We start from the raw sequence: 16863 nt of genomic DNA on the forward strand, positions 1-16863 counted from the left end.
CATAACAACCTGTTTTCCACCCCAACAACATCTACATGATCCCATGTTGAAAGTCTCCTTCTGGTTTCAAAGACCATTACATTTAATTTCGTTCAATAACAGATAAGCAATTTTTCCCATTCTGAGCACCTGATACAGCTTAAGAGTCTTATTCAACCACTGAGTCATTCAGGAAGTCATCTATCTGTGCACTATGCAACCATCACAAACACAGGGTAGGGAAAACCAGGGTTCACAGTAGAGTTTGTTCAAAAGGCCTGTGTATTAATTTTTGGCAACATAACAATAACCAAACACCCAAATGTTTTCTTATCAACATTAAGCTGTGTAACTCCAGGGTAACTAACTGTCCAAAGGGGAAACCGATTGGTGACTGTCAGGGAAAAAAAAAAAAGCACAATCTAAGACAGAACTCTACATTAGGACCTCTGGGGGTCCCTGACTCTCCCACTTTCAAGTGCAACAGTCTAGGAAGCAAGAACGTCCTGTTCCTTCTGTGAGCTACAAACCAGGAGGTAGCCCCAAGGGTGCACGCACCAGCAGGATGGATGCAGAGCGAGTCTCATCAAGTCCCCTCCAGTCCATCCCTTGGGACAACCACCACTGTAAGAGAGAGATCCACTTTCCACTGCTCTGCTCTCATGACACTGCCTGCACACTAGACCAGGCTGTCCTTTCTTCTACCTTTAGGGCCTCAAGGAGACTTGTTTCCCCACATAGTTCAACTGCTAAGTTCAAGGTGAGCCTGATATACTGAGTTTGAAACCAAAAGCCTTGTGTCTGGGACAGGAGGCAGCGGTAACGATGGGAGTGGAACGGCAGGAGAGCAGGCAGGCAAGGTGAGCACTTCTTGTTTGGTTCGGTTAGATAATTAAGGCCTTAGCTCCAAATTTCCATCTGGAGAAACACAACATGATTTGTTAACCAGGACCAAAGACAAAAGCCTCCCTCATTTTTCAACCTGGTGTTTCCACTTTGGAAGATGAGCACAAGAGTCCTGAAGACCCACATTCTACGAACTCGGCTAACTGTTCGTGTGACCACGGCGCACAAACCACCTGCTGCTGCATGGAAAGTGGGCCCACGCGGAACCCCCGTGAAGGGAGCGGCTGGAGGCACCGGAGGGCAGGGCTTGCAGTGTGGGCTGCTGCTTTTATTCTTATTCAGATCAAAACTCTTCGCACCTCAGTTTTCTCCTCTGTAAAATGTCCACAGTAGTCTCAATCTTCCTCAAAGTCAAAGGGTCCTTTAAGAAAACAGCATGTGAAGATTCTTTAAAAATCAAAGTATGTCATACAATGCATCATTAACAACCTTGGTTCTTCTCATATATTTAATTACATCATGAACCTTAAATTGAAAGTCATCATTTTACTGACTTCTGTAACTTTCCAATTGTTCAACAAATATTTATTATGTGTGCCCATTATAAAGCACTCTGCTGGGATATTTATATTCAAGTCCATCGAGTTACTAAGTATATTCAATGTTATGCAAATACGAGTCAGGAAGGAAACACTTAATAAGGAAAGAACAAAATTTTGAAGTATATCCTTGTTACTAAATACCTCATAATACAACATGTGTTATAAAGTTAATGCATTATAATTTAAGGTTATATTTGCTTTCATAATGAATTTCCCCCAAAACATAATCCTCTAAATAATTATTCTATGAAGGAATATGGTTCATAATGAGAAGATAAAAGATGCAATAGTTCTTCCCCTGGAAGTGAAATTAGTCTTAATAAAGTATTCCAAATGACCAGTTCAAGCAGATAACCTATCCCCTGATTCTTGTCCTCCTCTGGGATCCCCCAAAATATCTACTAAAAATAAATAAATAAATAAAATTCAGACAATTCTTAAAAGATGTGTTCATTACTCCTATTTATAGTCAGTATAAGTTGCATATGAAACCTGAATTTCTACTTCACTCAATATCTGCACACAGAATCAGCCCAAGGGCAACCTAACCAAAATTCACTGGGCTAGTTGGGTGATAAATATGCATAACTTTCTGTACTTATCTGAAGTGCTAGGTTTGCTAAGAATGACAGAACAAAACAGTATACAACCAAATACAAAACAAGAAGGGAAACCTAAACAAGCTAATTAGATCATTGCCTCCTTTCATCAAATGGACAAATAAAATCTATCCCAGAGTTAATTATTTTGAGAACAGTATCTAAAACATAATGAGCTTTTTGCACAACTAAAGAACCAATTAATAAAAAAAAATTTCAAAAACCAAATGAAATAAATCCAAGTAGTAAACTTTTCATTCTCCAAATGATCACAACTATCCATTTATTATTTCACTTTATTTATTTATTCAGTCAGCAACTATTTATTGTAGCTGTACTAGGAACTATGCCAGATATCAGGGATATAATAAAGAACAAATCAGAAAAAGTTCCTGATCTCTCAGTGTGTAGAATACTCACTGCAGAAAGGCAGGAAATAAATAATTAATTTCTAAAAACAATTAAAAAAATAATACATTAAGGGGGCATGCTATTTTTAAGAACAGCAAAAAAAAAAAAGTGGCACACATCATTTAGATTCTAAGCAAAGGGAACAGGGCCCAGTCCTGAAATGGGAAAAAGCTCTGCCTTACTCTCCTGGTGCAACAACCTTCACTGAAATCCCTTGTTTCATTCTCAGTCTAATCCATTCTTCACAAGCAATGGTCAGTTTTAACAAATACAGCAGACACCAGACCTCACCGACCAGGTCCACCTCAGCAGTCCATCTGAGTTCCTCTTTTACATGCCACAGACATACCTGTCAACACACCTCACCCACCAGGTGCTTTCCTCGTACTTCCCCTCTGAACTTCCAAAGGTTAAATGTAATGTTAGTATGCCTCAATTATGCGCAAAGAGCTAAGTGTTTTATACCCAAGAGTGGAAGCAGAGACGTGAAGCCAGGTGGGAGGCAGGGAGAGCAGGCCGACAGTGCCAAGCTGCATTTCCAACTTCAAATGGGCTGAGAGGTAAGGCTCACATAAATAATGAAGCTACTTCACTTAGAGTGCATCATGAACCCGAGCTGCCCTGAAAGAGAAGACCATCGGAGGGCTTTCTCCGCATCCTTTCAATGGCTGGCAGATGAACTGGGGGGTGAAGAGCAGACTTCCAGACTCCAGAGCCACACCACAGTGCGTGGTACACCCAGTCTCCATTTCACTCACCTCTGCCATCTTTAAAGTTTTATCGGTCCCTTGTTGGCTCTTAAGTAGTTTTCTTAGCATTAAAATTAATTTGGGTAACATTTTGCATCTCTAAGTTGTGTGAACGTCTTAATATAGTGCTATTCTTTAATTTTGTGAAACTGCAAATAAATAACAAAATGCCCAACAAAGTACTATCCTCAAAGTAGAGAAAAACTGAAATTAAGCGTAAAAGATTTTTTCCTAGGATTTTATTGCATGATTCTAAAAACCGGCTACAAAGAAGCCTGCTTCAGAGTTGCACAGATATGATTCAGATTACTTTTTAAGATATACTTTTGCTATTTTTAAGAACTGTAACATAAAAGTTCCACAAATTGTTAAATTTCCAACATAAAGACTATCAGGAGACATGTTAGCTTACACTGCTGGGTCAAAACGATCATGAAGATACTGGAATGAAGCTTCTCTTGTCATCTGCAAGTATAACAGGAGACTTCGGGAACTTTCTGCAAACATGTTACTGTCTGGGAAAACAGTTCTGCATGGTGCTATTTGTTATAGCCACAGAAACCTGCACAAGTGAGTGTACTAACACAGTGCATAATGGCAGAGCTCCATTAAATGCCACGGCAAGCTCAGAGGCATCTGCTCAATGCATGCTCTCCACATCACAAAGCTCATGAACAACGCTCAGGGAAGACAGCGTAAGTCATGATGTTGTGGGATGTTATTTTCACATTTTAACTCTGGAGTACATCTGATAGTGTTGGTCATTCAAACAAAAAAAAATCATACAGAACTTTATGAGACTAAATAAATTCTTTTTCTTTTTTTGTGAACCAGGACTTTACTCGGTGAAACCAAAATAAAATAAAAGGAAATCAAATGCTGAGACTGGTATGAGATACCTCAATGTAGCAAATGGGAGATACTCCCAAACAGCTAAAAAGATTAAGTCCACTGATCACATGCAACACGCTACAAAACCAAGAAGCTGGGAAATCAAGTGATTTCAAGGTCACAGAAAAGAGAGGTAGAGGTAGGTGTAACTAGCACTCAAGGGTTCTGACTCTCAGATCTCTTCATGATGCTATACAGCCCTATTTAACAAAGCTCCTATTCTAGAGTCAAGTAAGGAAATATTTGTTTTGCTCCAACATTATTATATAGTCAAGATCTGCTCCACATAAACGTTAACTGAGCCTTAAAGCATTAAGAGAGAACTGAAGTCTCTGTCTGGGGCGGTTTATATCTAAAGTAATACACAAAAATAACCATGATACTCGACTGTTTTAAAAAATAGAAGCAGAAGGAGGGAAGTTTTATCAAAATAGTACAATGGAAGTTCAGAGGGTAACGGATTATTTCTGGGTAGAAAAATGAGAAATTTTCAGGCTTGGTCAATAATGAAAGATTATACAATATTATCCCAATGTTGGCAGATAGCAGGAAAAAAGGAACAGACATCCACTATAGCCAGGAAAACAGTTAAATAATCACCTGTTAGAATTAAATCTACCAAATTTTCAGCTTAAGGAAAAATACAAAGTCTGAAGCACTCATTAAATGAAACCACAGAGCACACTCAGACAAATGCAGACTGAAAGACTCTAAGAGACTTCAAAACATCAATGTCATAGGAAAGAAAAGGGGTGAAGAGTTTTTCTAGATTTAAAAAGATCTGCAATGTGTAAACACTGACAAATCTAATTTTGAAAACAAAGCTATAGATTCTAAAAGTTTTACTGCAAACAGCAAAATTACAGCTTTAAAACACCCAATGTATACTCAGCAATATTTAACCTCAGCTCAATATATGGATATATTTAAAAAAAAAAAAACAATCTTGATTCTTGCTGACTTCAAGTCAAAGTAGCTGATGCAAAAATACATGCTGACTGTTCTTGGCCACAAACATGCATCTTAAGTACATATGCATTAGTAAAGCCTCCACCTACGGTCCTTGAACTACCAGTGATCATGAGGAGCTTGCTGGTAGCCTAGTTCTGCCTGATAAGCTGAAGGCTGGGAGGGATGGTGAGGGCAGAGGGAAGAATCAGATGCAGCTGTCCACCAAAGGAAGATAAACCACACAGGTGGTCCAGAGTAAGGAAAATGAGAACCACTTAGTTCAGCAATCCATCATCATACAATTAGTTTGATCATGATGCTTAACCTAAATCAACCTAATTCTGTTTTCTTGAAACAAGATCATTTTTGACCCAAAGCCACACAAAAAATAAATAAATAACCAATTTGGTAACAAGCAAAAATTTGTTTTTAATGGTTATTAACACTCAATTTTTTTCATTAGAAGACTCATCATTGAATAAAGTAATACTAGCCAAGTGCTGCAAAATTTCTGCATTTACAGATTAAAAAAAAAAATCGAGTTTAAAGTCCATCTATTAAAACCTGTCCAAAAGACAGGTGTTTGAACTAGGACTATCAAAGGTCAGAGAAATGATGTTCCTATCATTTCTAAGAGATTAATACTTCTGTCAATAGTACATAACGCTAATTCCTGATTCTTAGAGATTAGGAAACAGCCTAATTTAATATTCACAGCAAAAACCTTTCTTTAAAATGCCTTCCAACAAAAAATCCAAAATCATCTTGACTGGGACTTAACCTTTTATTGGTAGAAAACTGAAAGGGGGACTAGCCCAAAGGACGTTAAAGGGTTAAGCAGCAGACACAAAGGTCCCTGACAGTCTTTAATGCAAACTCCAAGGTGCAATCTTCCCAAAGAAGACCTGGCTTCCCCACATCCAATTCTTTCAAGAGACATATCTAGTTCCACCTCTGTAGGCCTGCCCACCCAGAGTATCACTGTGTTCCCACCTACACCTTCTCACCTCCCGTCTTCCTTCAGTCTTCTGCCCCCAACTCCACTCCCAGTAAAGCTGGCTACCCTCTGCTTTACATCAAGGAAATGCTTCCTACTTCAGGTACAAATCTCTTTCCAAAGTGATACAAAATTTTATGCATCCCTTTCATAAAGCCCTTTGAGTTCACCAACCAAGAAACTTTGTGGAGGATTTTTACCTCCACTGTTACACTAAGGATAAAAGGAGAAAACGAAATCTTTAGTCTGCATGCTAAATTGATTCATTATTATAGGCACAATGGAAAGAAGAGAAGCATAAACAATTTTGATGAAACAACCTAGTTAGATGATGTGTAGGCTACTGAAAATATACAAGGAAGAGCTGGGCATGATATTCTTCATAAAGAAAGTCCTATAAACAATGTGTCCTGAATCACACCAACCTCTGAAGGACTACTGGTATGTTATAGGGTCTATCTTGTTTTCGGATGTCAGTAACAAACTTTGGCTAGAATTTCTGCAAACATAAATGAGAAACTACTGAACCAAATTATTTCCTTAAGTTATAAGAATCATCTGATCAAAACAATCAAATTACCGGTTTCATAAGCAGACATACCTGTTCTCCAATAAGTCAACAAAATGTAGTACAACAGGTACCTACTACATGTCAGGTCCTGATTAAGGTGATTGCTCTCATTTCTCAAACTTCTGTGAAGGTCTCACAACTCAGTTCTCGTATTTGCTGCCTCTCCCCCTTGCTGCTAGCAGCGTTCACTGTGAGGTCTCAGGCAGCCTCCCTTGGCCAATTCCAAGGTCCACACTGGTGAGCCTGCACTGCTTTCTCTTTCTGTCAAGTCATCAATATTCCTGGTCGCCAAGGTTCACAAACATGGTATTATTTTTCTCTTCTATATCCCTACATCCAATAAATCACCAACCACACCACTTTCCCTGTGGGTTCTCTTTCTATGGGCGCCCATTTCAAGCAATCCTACACCAGTACTTCCCGAATCTTTTTTATGGTGGAGGAGTGTGTGTGTGACAGGGATTGAACCCAGGGGTGCTCAACCACTGAGCCACATCCCCACCCCTTTTTAATTTTCATTTTGAAACAGGGTCTCAGTAAGTTGCTTAGGGCCCTGATAAATTGCTGAGGCTGGCTTTGAACTTGTGATATTCCTGCCTCAGCCTCCCAAGTCACTGGGATTATAGGTATGTGCCACCACTACCGGCTAGTGACTGCCTAGGAACCACCTGAGAATCTTGTTAAAATGCAGATTCTTGTTGAGTAGATCTGGGGTGGAGCCTGAGGTCGTGCATTTCTAACATGCTCCCAGGTGAAAAGGCTGCTGGAGCAGCAAAGTGCTAGAATGTAAACCCTTCGGGGGACAGACTACCCTCCCCGGCACCATACTCCCGCAGGGTGACAGGTTCCATGAGTACTCAGTGAACGAATACACAGCAGTCAGGACACAGAGCCAGAGAACTCCAGGAGTCCATGTCCAGTCTCTCCCGCCACTCTGACTAACCCAGCCACCTGACTAGCTACCACCCGAAGCATGTGCTATTTACAACACTTTCAAGACTCAGCTCCTAACTATTCTTTCATCTGGTACGTTCTCTGTACCAGTCTAGAAAGAGCATGTCTTTAAACCAGCTTATCCCGACCACTTTCACACAGCTTCCTCGCCAACCCCACGCCACTGAGAGCACTTTACCCTACCGTGTCGTCTGTTCAGACGGACCTTTAGCTGCTTCATGTGTGCACATTGTGCTTTCTTAAAAGATCTTGAATGCTGAAGAGAATGGATTATGATTCCTTTCTTTTGATCAGTACAACACTGAGCATTCTGTGGGTATTCAAAGCTTGACAACTATAAATCAATTCCCCAGAAAACACAGCCAACATCTCTAGATTAAAAAGTTGAAGTGTTTATGTATTACCTTCATCAACTTTACAAAACCACTTTATTACTAATTAACCTTTCTGCAGATGAGGAAGAAGAAATAAACTTAGAAGTTTTCTGTTCACAGTTGAGAAAGCAAAGGTTAGTTGTTAAGATATATGAATTACTGGTTATAGATCTATTCTCTACCCATCAGTGAAGGATTAAAATAAACATATATTAATATAATGTATATGTAAAACAAACTAAAAGCATAGGCAACAAAAGATAAACTGACTCTAGTAAAATTACAAACTTTGTATAGAAGGACACCATCAAGAGGGCAAGACAATCCACAAAATGGGAGAAAATATTTGCAAATCATGTATCTGATAAGGATTTAATATATTAAGAATTCCTACAACTAAACAAAAATCCAAACACCCCATTAAAAATGGACAGAGCTAGGGTTGTGGCTCAGTGGTAAAGCACTTGCTTAGCATGTGTCAGGCCCTGGGTTCGATCCTCAGCAACGCATATAAATAAATGAATAAAATAAAGGTCCTTCAACAACTAAAAAATATACATATAAAAATGTTTAAATAAATAAATGAAAATGGGCAAAGAACTTGAATAGACATTTTTCTGAAGATAAGTGGCTACCAAAGACATGAAAAGATGCTTAACACCAGTACATATTAAAGAAATGCAAATCAAACCAAAACACTACTTCACAACCACTAGTGTTGCTATGATTTTAAAAATGGAAAATAACAAATGTTGGTGAAGATGTGGAAAAATTAGAACCCTTATACATTACTGTGGAAAACAGTCTGGTAGGCCCTCAAAAGAGAAACACAGAACTACTGTATGACCCAACAATTTCACTCCTAGGTATGTAGGCAAAAGAACAAAACAGACTCAAAACATAACCAAACACCAAAGTTCATATCTGCATTATTCATATGAAAATGCAGAAGCAACCCAATGCATGCCAATAGATGAATGGGTAAACAAAATGAGGTACGTACATCCGATGGAACATTATTCAATCATGAAAAGGATTAAGCCAGATGCAATGGCACACATTTGTAATCCCAGCAACTACAGGGGCCAAGGCAGGAGGACCCAAGTTCCAGGTCAGCCTCAGCAACTTGGCAAGACCCTGTCTCAAAACAAAAAATTTTTAAAAAGGGTTAGGGATGGAGCTCAGTGGTAGAGCACCCCTGGGTTCAATTCCTAGTACTGCAAAAAGATAATAAATGAATAAATATAAAATAAATAAAATTTTAAAAAAAACTGACACGTGCTACTACAGGATGAACCTGGGAGATCTCCATCAAGATAAAGTTGAAATAAACCACAAACAAAAGGACAAATACTATGAGATTCCAATTAATATAATACATCTAGAGTTGGAAAAATCCATAGCATCAGAAAGTAGAAAGGAGAGGGAACAGAGAGAGATTGCTTAATGGATTTGATTTGTTTGGAGTGATAAAAATTTTTGGAAGTGGATAGTGGTAATGGCTGTATAATACTAGAAAATAAGACCACTGAATCGTAATCTTAAAATGTTTAGAATGGCAAATTTTATGTTCTATCATAATTTTAAAAATACTATAAAAGGACAAAAGGAAGGACGGGAGAAAAATAAGGATATAGCACTCTTTACTATAGCCCTGGGTTTAAGTTCTGACTGCCACGTATAAGCCATATGATTTTGAGCAAGTTACTGAATTTCTCTGGGTTTCGATCACTCCACCTATAAAACAGAGATAATACTCACCTCACAAGTTGTTGAGAACTCAATGAAAGAACTTCTCAATCCCTTAGCACAAGACTTGTTATATAATAAATACCAGATAAATGGTAGATGTTATTATTCAAAAACCATTGTTACTCATCCAGTAGGTGTCTGCTATAAATGGATATCTAAAAGAACTTCATGATGTTCCCAAGACATTCTGGAATAAAGACTATAGTGAAGAGTGTCCAGCATCAGGTTATCCTACTGGAAACCTGGACACTGGGGACCACAGGGCTGGCTCTCTTGGGAGGCCAGTGAAATATACAGAATGACACCTACACAAAGGGACCTTACTGTACACAGCGCCACCTTTAAAAAAAGGTACATGGGGCTGGGGAGATAGCTCAGTCGGTAGAGTGCTTGCCTTGTAAGCACAAGGCTCTGGGTTCGATCCCCAGCACCAAAAAAAAAAAAAAAAAAAAAAAAAAAAAAAAAAGGTACATGAAGAAAATAAGCTTGTTGGCCATCTTCAACTAATTCTATTGGCTTTTTTTCCTCGCACAATTACTTTAGAAGAAAGATCATAAGGGACTTAATTCCTTAGCAAAATGCCACAGGTGCCGCTTTGCCTAGAGGTCCTAGGTGCAACCCCAGCACTGCGATGCCATCATAATAGAGCAGAGTAAGTTGTCTAAAAATGTCAAAGATGGGAAATTCTAGGGGCATGAAAGCTCGAGAACCCTGCTAAATAATCTTGCATAACTTCTACAACACCTGCCTTAATTAAAATTAGATATTTTTTAAAAACAGTCTAAGTAACTTAATGCAGATTCGAATTCTAGGCAAGGTATGCTAGAGAAAGACATGACAAATGATTCCAAATAGATAACACAAATCTTAAGCCATTTCCATATTCTAAGATCGCTTGCAAAAAGTTACAAAATTCCTTCCGAGAAGTAATCCACCTAAGGAGGTTTTTATTGATACACACAATTAACCTACACATGTAAGAGACTTGGATTCAAAAGGAAAATGAAAGTACCTCAAATGGCCAAAAAGATATAAAATTTTAAGCTATTTTTAAATAAGGCTGGTTGTATTTGAAAAGGCTCAAGGCATCCTAAACTGGTGATGTTTGCACAACACTGGGAATGTAATTAAACCTGTCATGAAAAGAGCCTGAAGAATACTCCATATTGATATTTCTCACAACCCAACATATCCAGATTAAAAGTATTAACCACCACTGTAGGTTTGAAAAGCTAAGATCTGGGAGTGCTATTGGTCATATCATCCTGTTACAATGTGTGCAAGTGTGAACAAATATTTAACAACAAATTCCATGGATATGTACAACTGTAATGCACCAATAAAAAAATGTGGAAAAAAAGCGCATGTGCCAACACCCTCAGGAAAAAGTCTTTCCCTTCCCAACAACAAACCTACTTAAAAACAAGAACTCCTTTAACATGTTGACCTGAAACACACACCTGAACTACCTTCATTAAACCACAATCAGTTCTCAACTATCATAACAAATAATGGAGAATAAAAGCTTCCACAAATTCTAGAAGGAATCCTTTTATCCCCCAGACCCTAGCAATCCTAGCAGAGTTACATCAGGGCCATGCCCTTTCACCAGAAGAAAATAAAGAAGACTGGCAATTGGTACTCCTTTTCCTAAACTTTTCTTTGAAAGGCATAGAGCAGAGTTATGGTCCAGAGAACCTAGTCCTCAAAGAAACTGATAGGATAGCTTTGCAACCGGATGCTACCGGTAATAAATTACCCAAAGCTAGGATGTCCTGCTTTTAAAAGCTCATACTAGTAATGCCTGGTTGGTCATTAAGTCACACCACCATAAAGCTTAAATAAGTTGGTTCAAGTTTATTACAGTGAAAAGTATTTCTTATAATTTTAACGTGTAAAAAAATTAAAACACTATAAGTACTTCAGTACCATTAATAATCGCCTCGTTTAGAGGAAGAATCACTTTGACCACCAATTTGACCTTAACCTAAGACTGTTTTAAATCATGCCCTTTTTATCTGCCTGCTTTGTTGTCACTGAGGATTTCCATGTGCCACCGATTATGCTGTGACATGAAATTCACTACAAAGTAGCATTTTCAGACTAGTTTTTCAAGACCACCTTTACTACTGAGCTCTCAAATCACTTGTCCACGATTTCGTCACACAGGACACCCGCGGATTTTCATCAAGTGGCATGGCTAAACATTATGTAAGCCAGGAAACCCATCAGCCAAAAGTTAGGGACATATGGTTCGAGGGCAGAGCTTTCGCACAGGGGCAGGCGACTTGTCTAAATGTCAGCATGTGGAGTAAAGTGGTGAACCCTACCATCCCCGAGCAATTCAGGGCAGGAACTTACAAACATGCACCCACTTGGAAGCAGCCAAAACCAGGACCACATCAAACCAGCACCGTCCTCTGCTGTTCCTAGAAGCTGGAACAGTCTGAGCTCTGCACATTCTGCATTGGGGACTGGGCCAGTTTAAGGTCACCTGGGGGGGCTTGCATTGCGCTCTGCTACGTTACAACCGCTGACCAGACTCGAACCCCTCTCTCCGCGGTGCTGGGCGCCGGGGCAGAAGCGCCTTCCGTGTTGGCAAACTTCTCCGGCAGCGACCCTGGGCGGCGGGTCCCACCCGCGCGCTCAGCGCGGCGCCCTCCACGTAGACGGGCGGCTCCGGGCCACCCGGACGGCCGGCGGCCGGCCCCGCACGCGGCGGCCAAGAGCCACGTCGGACTCGGCGGCCGCGCCGCCTCCCGACGCTCGGGCGCGCCCGGCCGGGCCCCGCAAACTCCAGGTTTAAATGGCCCGAGGGAACCCGCGGGCGGCGGTCGTCGGACACTCGAGAGAGCGAGCCGGCCGCCCGCGCCCGCCCGCGCCCGCCCGCCCCCGAGCCCGCGCCGCGCCCGAGCGCCGCGCCCGCCGGCCGCCCGCTTCCCCCGCTTCCCCCGCGCGCGGCGGGCAGGGCGGCCGGAAGCGGGGCGCGGGATGACGCGGGGCGGGCATGACAAAGGGGCGCGGGCCGGGCGCGCGGCCGCGGGGGTCGGGACAGGTGGCCGGGCCCGGCGGGAACAATGGGGCCGCGGCCGCCCCCTGGCGCTCACCTACCTCCGGTGCCCTCCGAGTTCTCGTTGAGGCTGCCCGAGGAGTCGTGCTGGGCGCCCACGCACCCGCCCATGGGGCCCCCGGCCTCGTCCGCCACCGCCGCGCTCGTCCGGCCCGCCGCCGCTCGGCCTCCTCGGGCGCCGCCGCCGCCGCGCTCCGGACAGGCGCGCCGCCCGCTCGCCGCCGGCCCAGCCTCCGCCCCCTGGCCGCCCCACCCACCGCCTTGGCTCGGCCCCTTCCTCCGCGCCCGCCTCAGCCCCCGGGCCGCCAGCCCGGCAGGCCCGGCCCGCGCGCCGCGCTCGCCTCCGCCTCGGCCCCGCCGGGCCGGGCTTGGCCCATGCCGGGCGGGCCGCCGCGCCCGCCTTGCCCTCCCTCACAGCCGCGCACAGCCGCGTCCGGGCGAGCCCCGCGCCGCCGCCGCCGCCCGTCCGCCAGGCCCCATCGGCCCCCGCCCGCGGCGCCGCCCTCCGCACCCGCGCGGCCCTGGCTCGGCCCGGCCCGCCCGGAACCGCCGGGAGGGCGGGGCCGCGGGACGCCGCGCTCTGATTGGCTGCGGCGGGCGCGAGCGGCGGGGGCGGGGCGCGAGCGGAGTCGCGGGTCTGCGGCGGAGCGGGCGGGGGCCGCGCGGGGAAGAAAGGAGGGAGTCGCGGGGGCGGGAGGAGCGGGGCGAGGGGCGAGTCGAGTTTCGGGCCAGCCGGCGGCCGTCTGCCTTCCTGGGGCGCGGGCGGGGCGGGGACTCGGAGAAGTAGTCAGGGAGGGCGGGCCGGTGGGCCCGGATAGCGGGTCCGGCGCGGGTGCTGGAGGTGGCGGCCCCGCTCCTCCGGAGTTGGAGCGCGGCTCCCGGGCTGGTACCGCGCCTCGGGTCTTGCCTGGCTGCACCCGCCCCGGGCCCCGAAAACCCGGGGGCATCACTCTGGTTGCTCCCTGGTCTCAGACCACGGGGCGAGGCGGCGGTGCGGCCGAGAGGAGCGCTGAGCGGGCCTCGCACCCGTGTCACCTCGCGGGACGGAAAATTCAGACAACACTACTTCTCAGGGTCCTGCCAGCCGGCGTCTTAAGTCGTCTTTCGATCAAAGTGAGGTGTAAATCAGTGAAAATCCTGCCTTCTCTGAACTTGGTTCGTTGACCGCGCCCAGCATTCTTGGCAGTGACCGCCCTCATCTGAGCCAAATTGTTAATGGTCCCTTTAGATTTGTGCGTCTCGCTATGACGCCTTGAAATTTTTATCATCCTGCTTAGGCCTTTCTGAAGCTTATTTTTGCCGAAGAACTGTTTTAACTATCTGCTCCACTTTTATACCAGACTTTCTTTTTTTAACATCCTGGGTCAGCTTTTGCTTAGCGTTAAAAAAAATAAAAAAGAAATTTAAAAGTGAAATACCTAAGAAAGAGATGCTCTGCAGTTTGGGATTTGCATTTAAATGTATTCTCATACACTGCTGGTGGGAGTGTAAAGTGGTTCAGTCTCTGCAAAGCAATTCAACAGTACGGATCAAGAACCTTAAAAATGTTCATACCCTTTGACTCCGGATTACTACATATCTGGAAATCTAGGTCTCACAAACAGTTCAAATTTCAGAGACTTAGGTTCTTTGTGTTCATTTCACAATCAGACAAAAATGAAGGTTAAACAGTAAACAAAACCCAGAACTCATGTGAAAACAAATGTCTTACGAGAAATAGAAGTCTGCGGTGTTGAACTTACACTGAAGAATTCGCTTTGTCCTCAGCTGTGGTCCCGAACTTTCAAAAAGAGCTATTACGATCAATATTCTTATGAGTGTTCAGAGGTGGCTGAGATCAGGAGCTGTGTAACAAAGCCCATCTGATCTTTCTCATGTTGGCAGACAGACATTGCTTCATTTCCCGGAGAGAAGCTGTATGCTGAATATTTGCAAAGAAATTGCTTTGTCCTGAATTTCGCTCTAGAAATTGCAGAAACCAAGACTTCTACAATGTCTATTAAACAGATGGTAGGCACCCAAATGAGGAGGGCTTTCTGCTGAGCCGTGAGGAGCTGGCACTAACAAGAGACAGCAATCTCCCAGAAAGCATCTCAGCAATGGTTATTCTCCACCCGCCTTCATCTCAGAGCAGAGACATACTTTACCAGGAGCAGAATCGCATAGCAGTAAGGGACCCAGCTCTGCTATTAACTTCCTGGGTTGGAATCTGGTTTCCAACTTGTACTAGCTATGGACCTTAAATTTCTGTAGCACTCAGTTTCTTTGCTTATAAAAGCGGACCAATAAGATGCCGGAAGCTTCATGGGGACTCTACCTCATCTCTTCATACCTAACCTAAACTTCCTGCACAGCCCAGCCTATTTAATACCTTCCATAGGAATAGTGCATGCGGGTGTGTCTGGGTGCCTGTGTGTTTGTGTACCTGTGCTTTAAAAAAAACTTTCTCCCAGTACGGGGGTTAAACACAGGGCACCCTACCACTGAGCTACATCCTCAGCCCTTTTTAAATTTTTATTTTAGGACAGGGTCTCACAAAGTTGCCCAGCCAACTTAAACTTAAAATTCCTCGAATGGGATCCTCCTGTCTCAGCCTCCCAGGCATGCACTACCACACCCAGCAAAAATTTTTAAATAATATCTTTGTGAATATATTATTCATATACCATGAATTCCATCAATTTAAATTGTGCAATCCATTGCTTTAGTATTTTCACAGTCCACCAATGTTAGAATATTTTTATCACCCCAAAAAGAAACCCCGTACGATCAGCAGTCACTCCCCAATTTCTTCCAATCTCCCCAGCCAGCCCTTGACAAACCACAGATCTACTTTCTGTCCCTTTAGATTTATCTTTTCTGGATCAGATGAATGCAATCAAAAAATAGGTAGCATTTTGTCACTGGTTTCTTTCACGTAGCATGTTTTTAAGGTTCATTATGGTATAACATGTAACAGAGTTCACTCCTTTTTTTAACTTATTTATTTTTAGGTGGTGCTGAGGATCGAACCCAGTGCCTCACACAGGCTAAGCGGGTGCTCCACTACTGAGCCACAACCCCAGCCCATGTTCACTCCTTTTGTGGCTAAATATTCCGTTGTATGGTTAGACATATATTTACCTTTCCATCTGTTGATGGACATTCAAGTTATTTCCATTTGGGGGCTATTACAAATAAAGCTGCTGTGAATGTTTGTGTACAGGTTTTTGTTTGCACATGTTGTTGATGGTTTGGGGTATGTTCCTAGGGGTGGAATTGCTTGCTCTGTTGAAACTATGTTTAACCCTCTGAAGAATTAACAAACTTCTCCAAAGCTGATGCCTCGTTTTACAGTTCCACCAGTAGTAGATGATAGTTCCAATTTCTCGGCATTTTTTTCAACAATATTATTGTCCGTCTTCAGTGGTAAGATACCCTGGTAGATACATAGGATAGTTCACTGTGGTTTTGGCTTGTATCTCCCTAATGGCTACTAACGTTGAACAACTTTTTATGTATTTCAGGCTGCTTATGCATCAGTTTTTGGAAAAATGTCTACCCAGAAAATGTCTACTCCCCACCCCCCCCTTTTGTTTTTTGCAGTGCTTGGTATTAAACCTGGCCATGCTTACCACTTAGCTACATGCCCATCCCTTTTTACTTTTATTTTGGGAAGGGTCTCTCTTAATAGCCTGGACTGGTCTTAAACTTATGAATCTCCTGCCTCAGCCTCCCCATAGCTGGAATTATAGGTGTGTCATCCTGCCCAGCTCCTTAACCCTTTTTAAGTTGAATTATCCATCTCTTTATATTGGATTGTAAGGGTTCTTAATGTATTCTAGATACAAGCCCCTTAGCAGATATGTGAGTGGTAAATATTTTCTCCCACTATAGATTGTCTTTTAACTTTCTCATTAGTGTCTTTTGAAGCACAAACGTTTTTAATTTTAATGAAATCCACTTTACCTAATTTTTCTTTGGCTGCTCGGGCTTTGGGGCTCCATTATAAAGACATCTTCTAACCCACGGTCCTGAAGATTTGTACCTGTGTTTTCCTCTGAGTTTTGTAGTTTGGACTGTTGCATTTAGGTCTTTGATCCACTGTGAGGTTTTTTAATTTTCAAATTGTAGTAAA

General features: G+C 43.2%; 1 protein-coding gene across 1 annotated transcript in view; it reads right to left on the bottom strand.

The window, feature by feature from the left end:
• Window positions 1-12987, bottom strand: part of Ubtd2 (ubiquitin domain containing 2) — a 66262-nt gene extending 53275 nt beyond the window's left edge. Inside the window, exon 1 of the mRNA XM_047557003.1 lies at window positions 12788-12987. Within this exon, the coding sequence (XP_047412959.1) occupies window positions 12788-12857 (70 nt within the window). The 5' untranslated portion in view covers window positions 12858-12987. The remainder of the gene's footprint in view (window positions 1-12787) is intronic.
• Window positions 12988-16863: the final 3876 nt, after the last annotated feature.

Source organism: Sciurus carolinensis, chromosome 6, assembly GCF_902686445.1.
Source record: "Sciurus carolinensis chromosome 6, mSciCar1.2, whole genome shotgun sequence".
NCBI classification, from domain to species: Eukaryota; Metazoa; Chordata; class Mammalia; order Rodentia; family Sciuridae; genus Sciurus; species Sciurus carolinensis.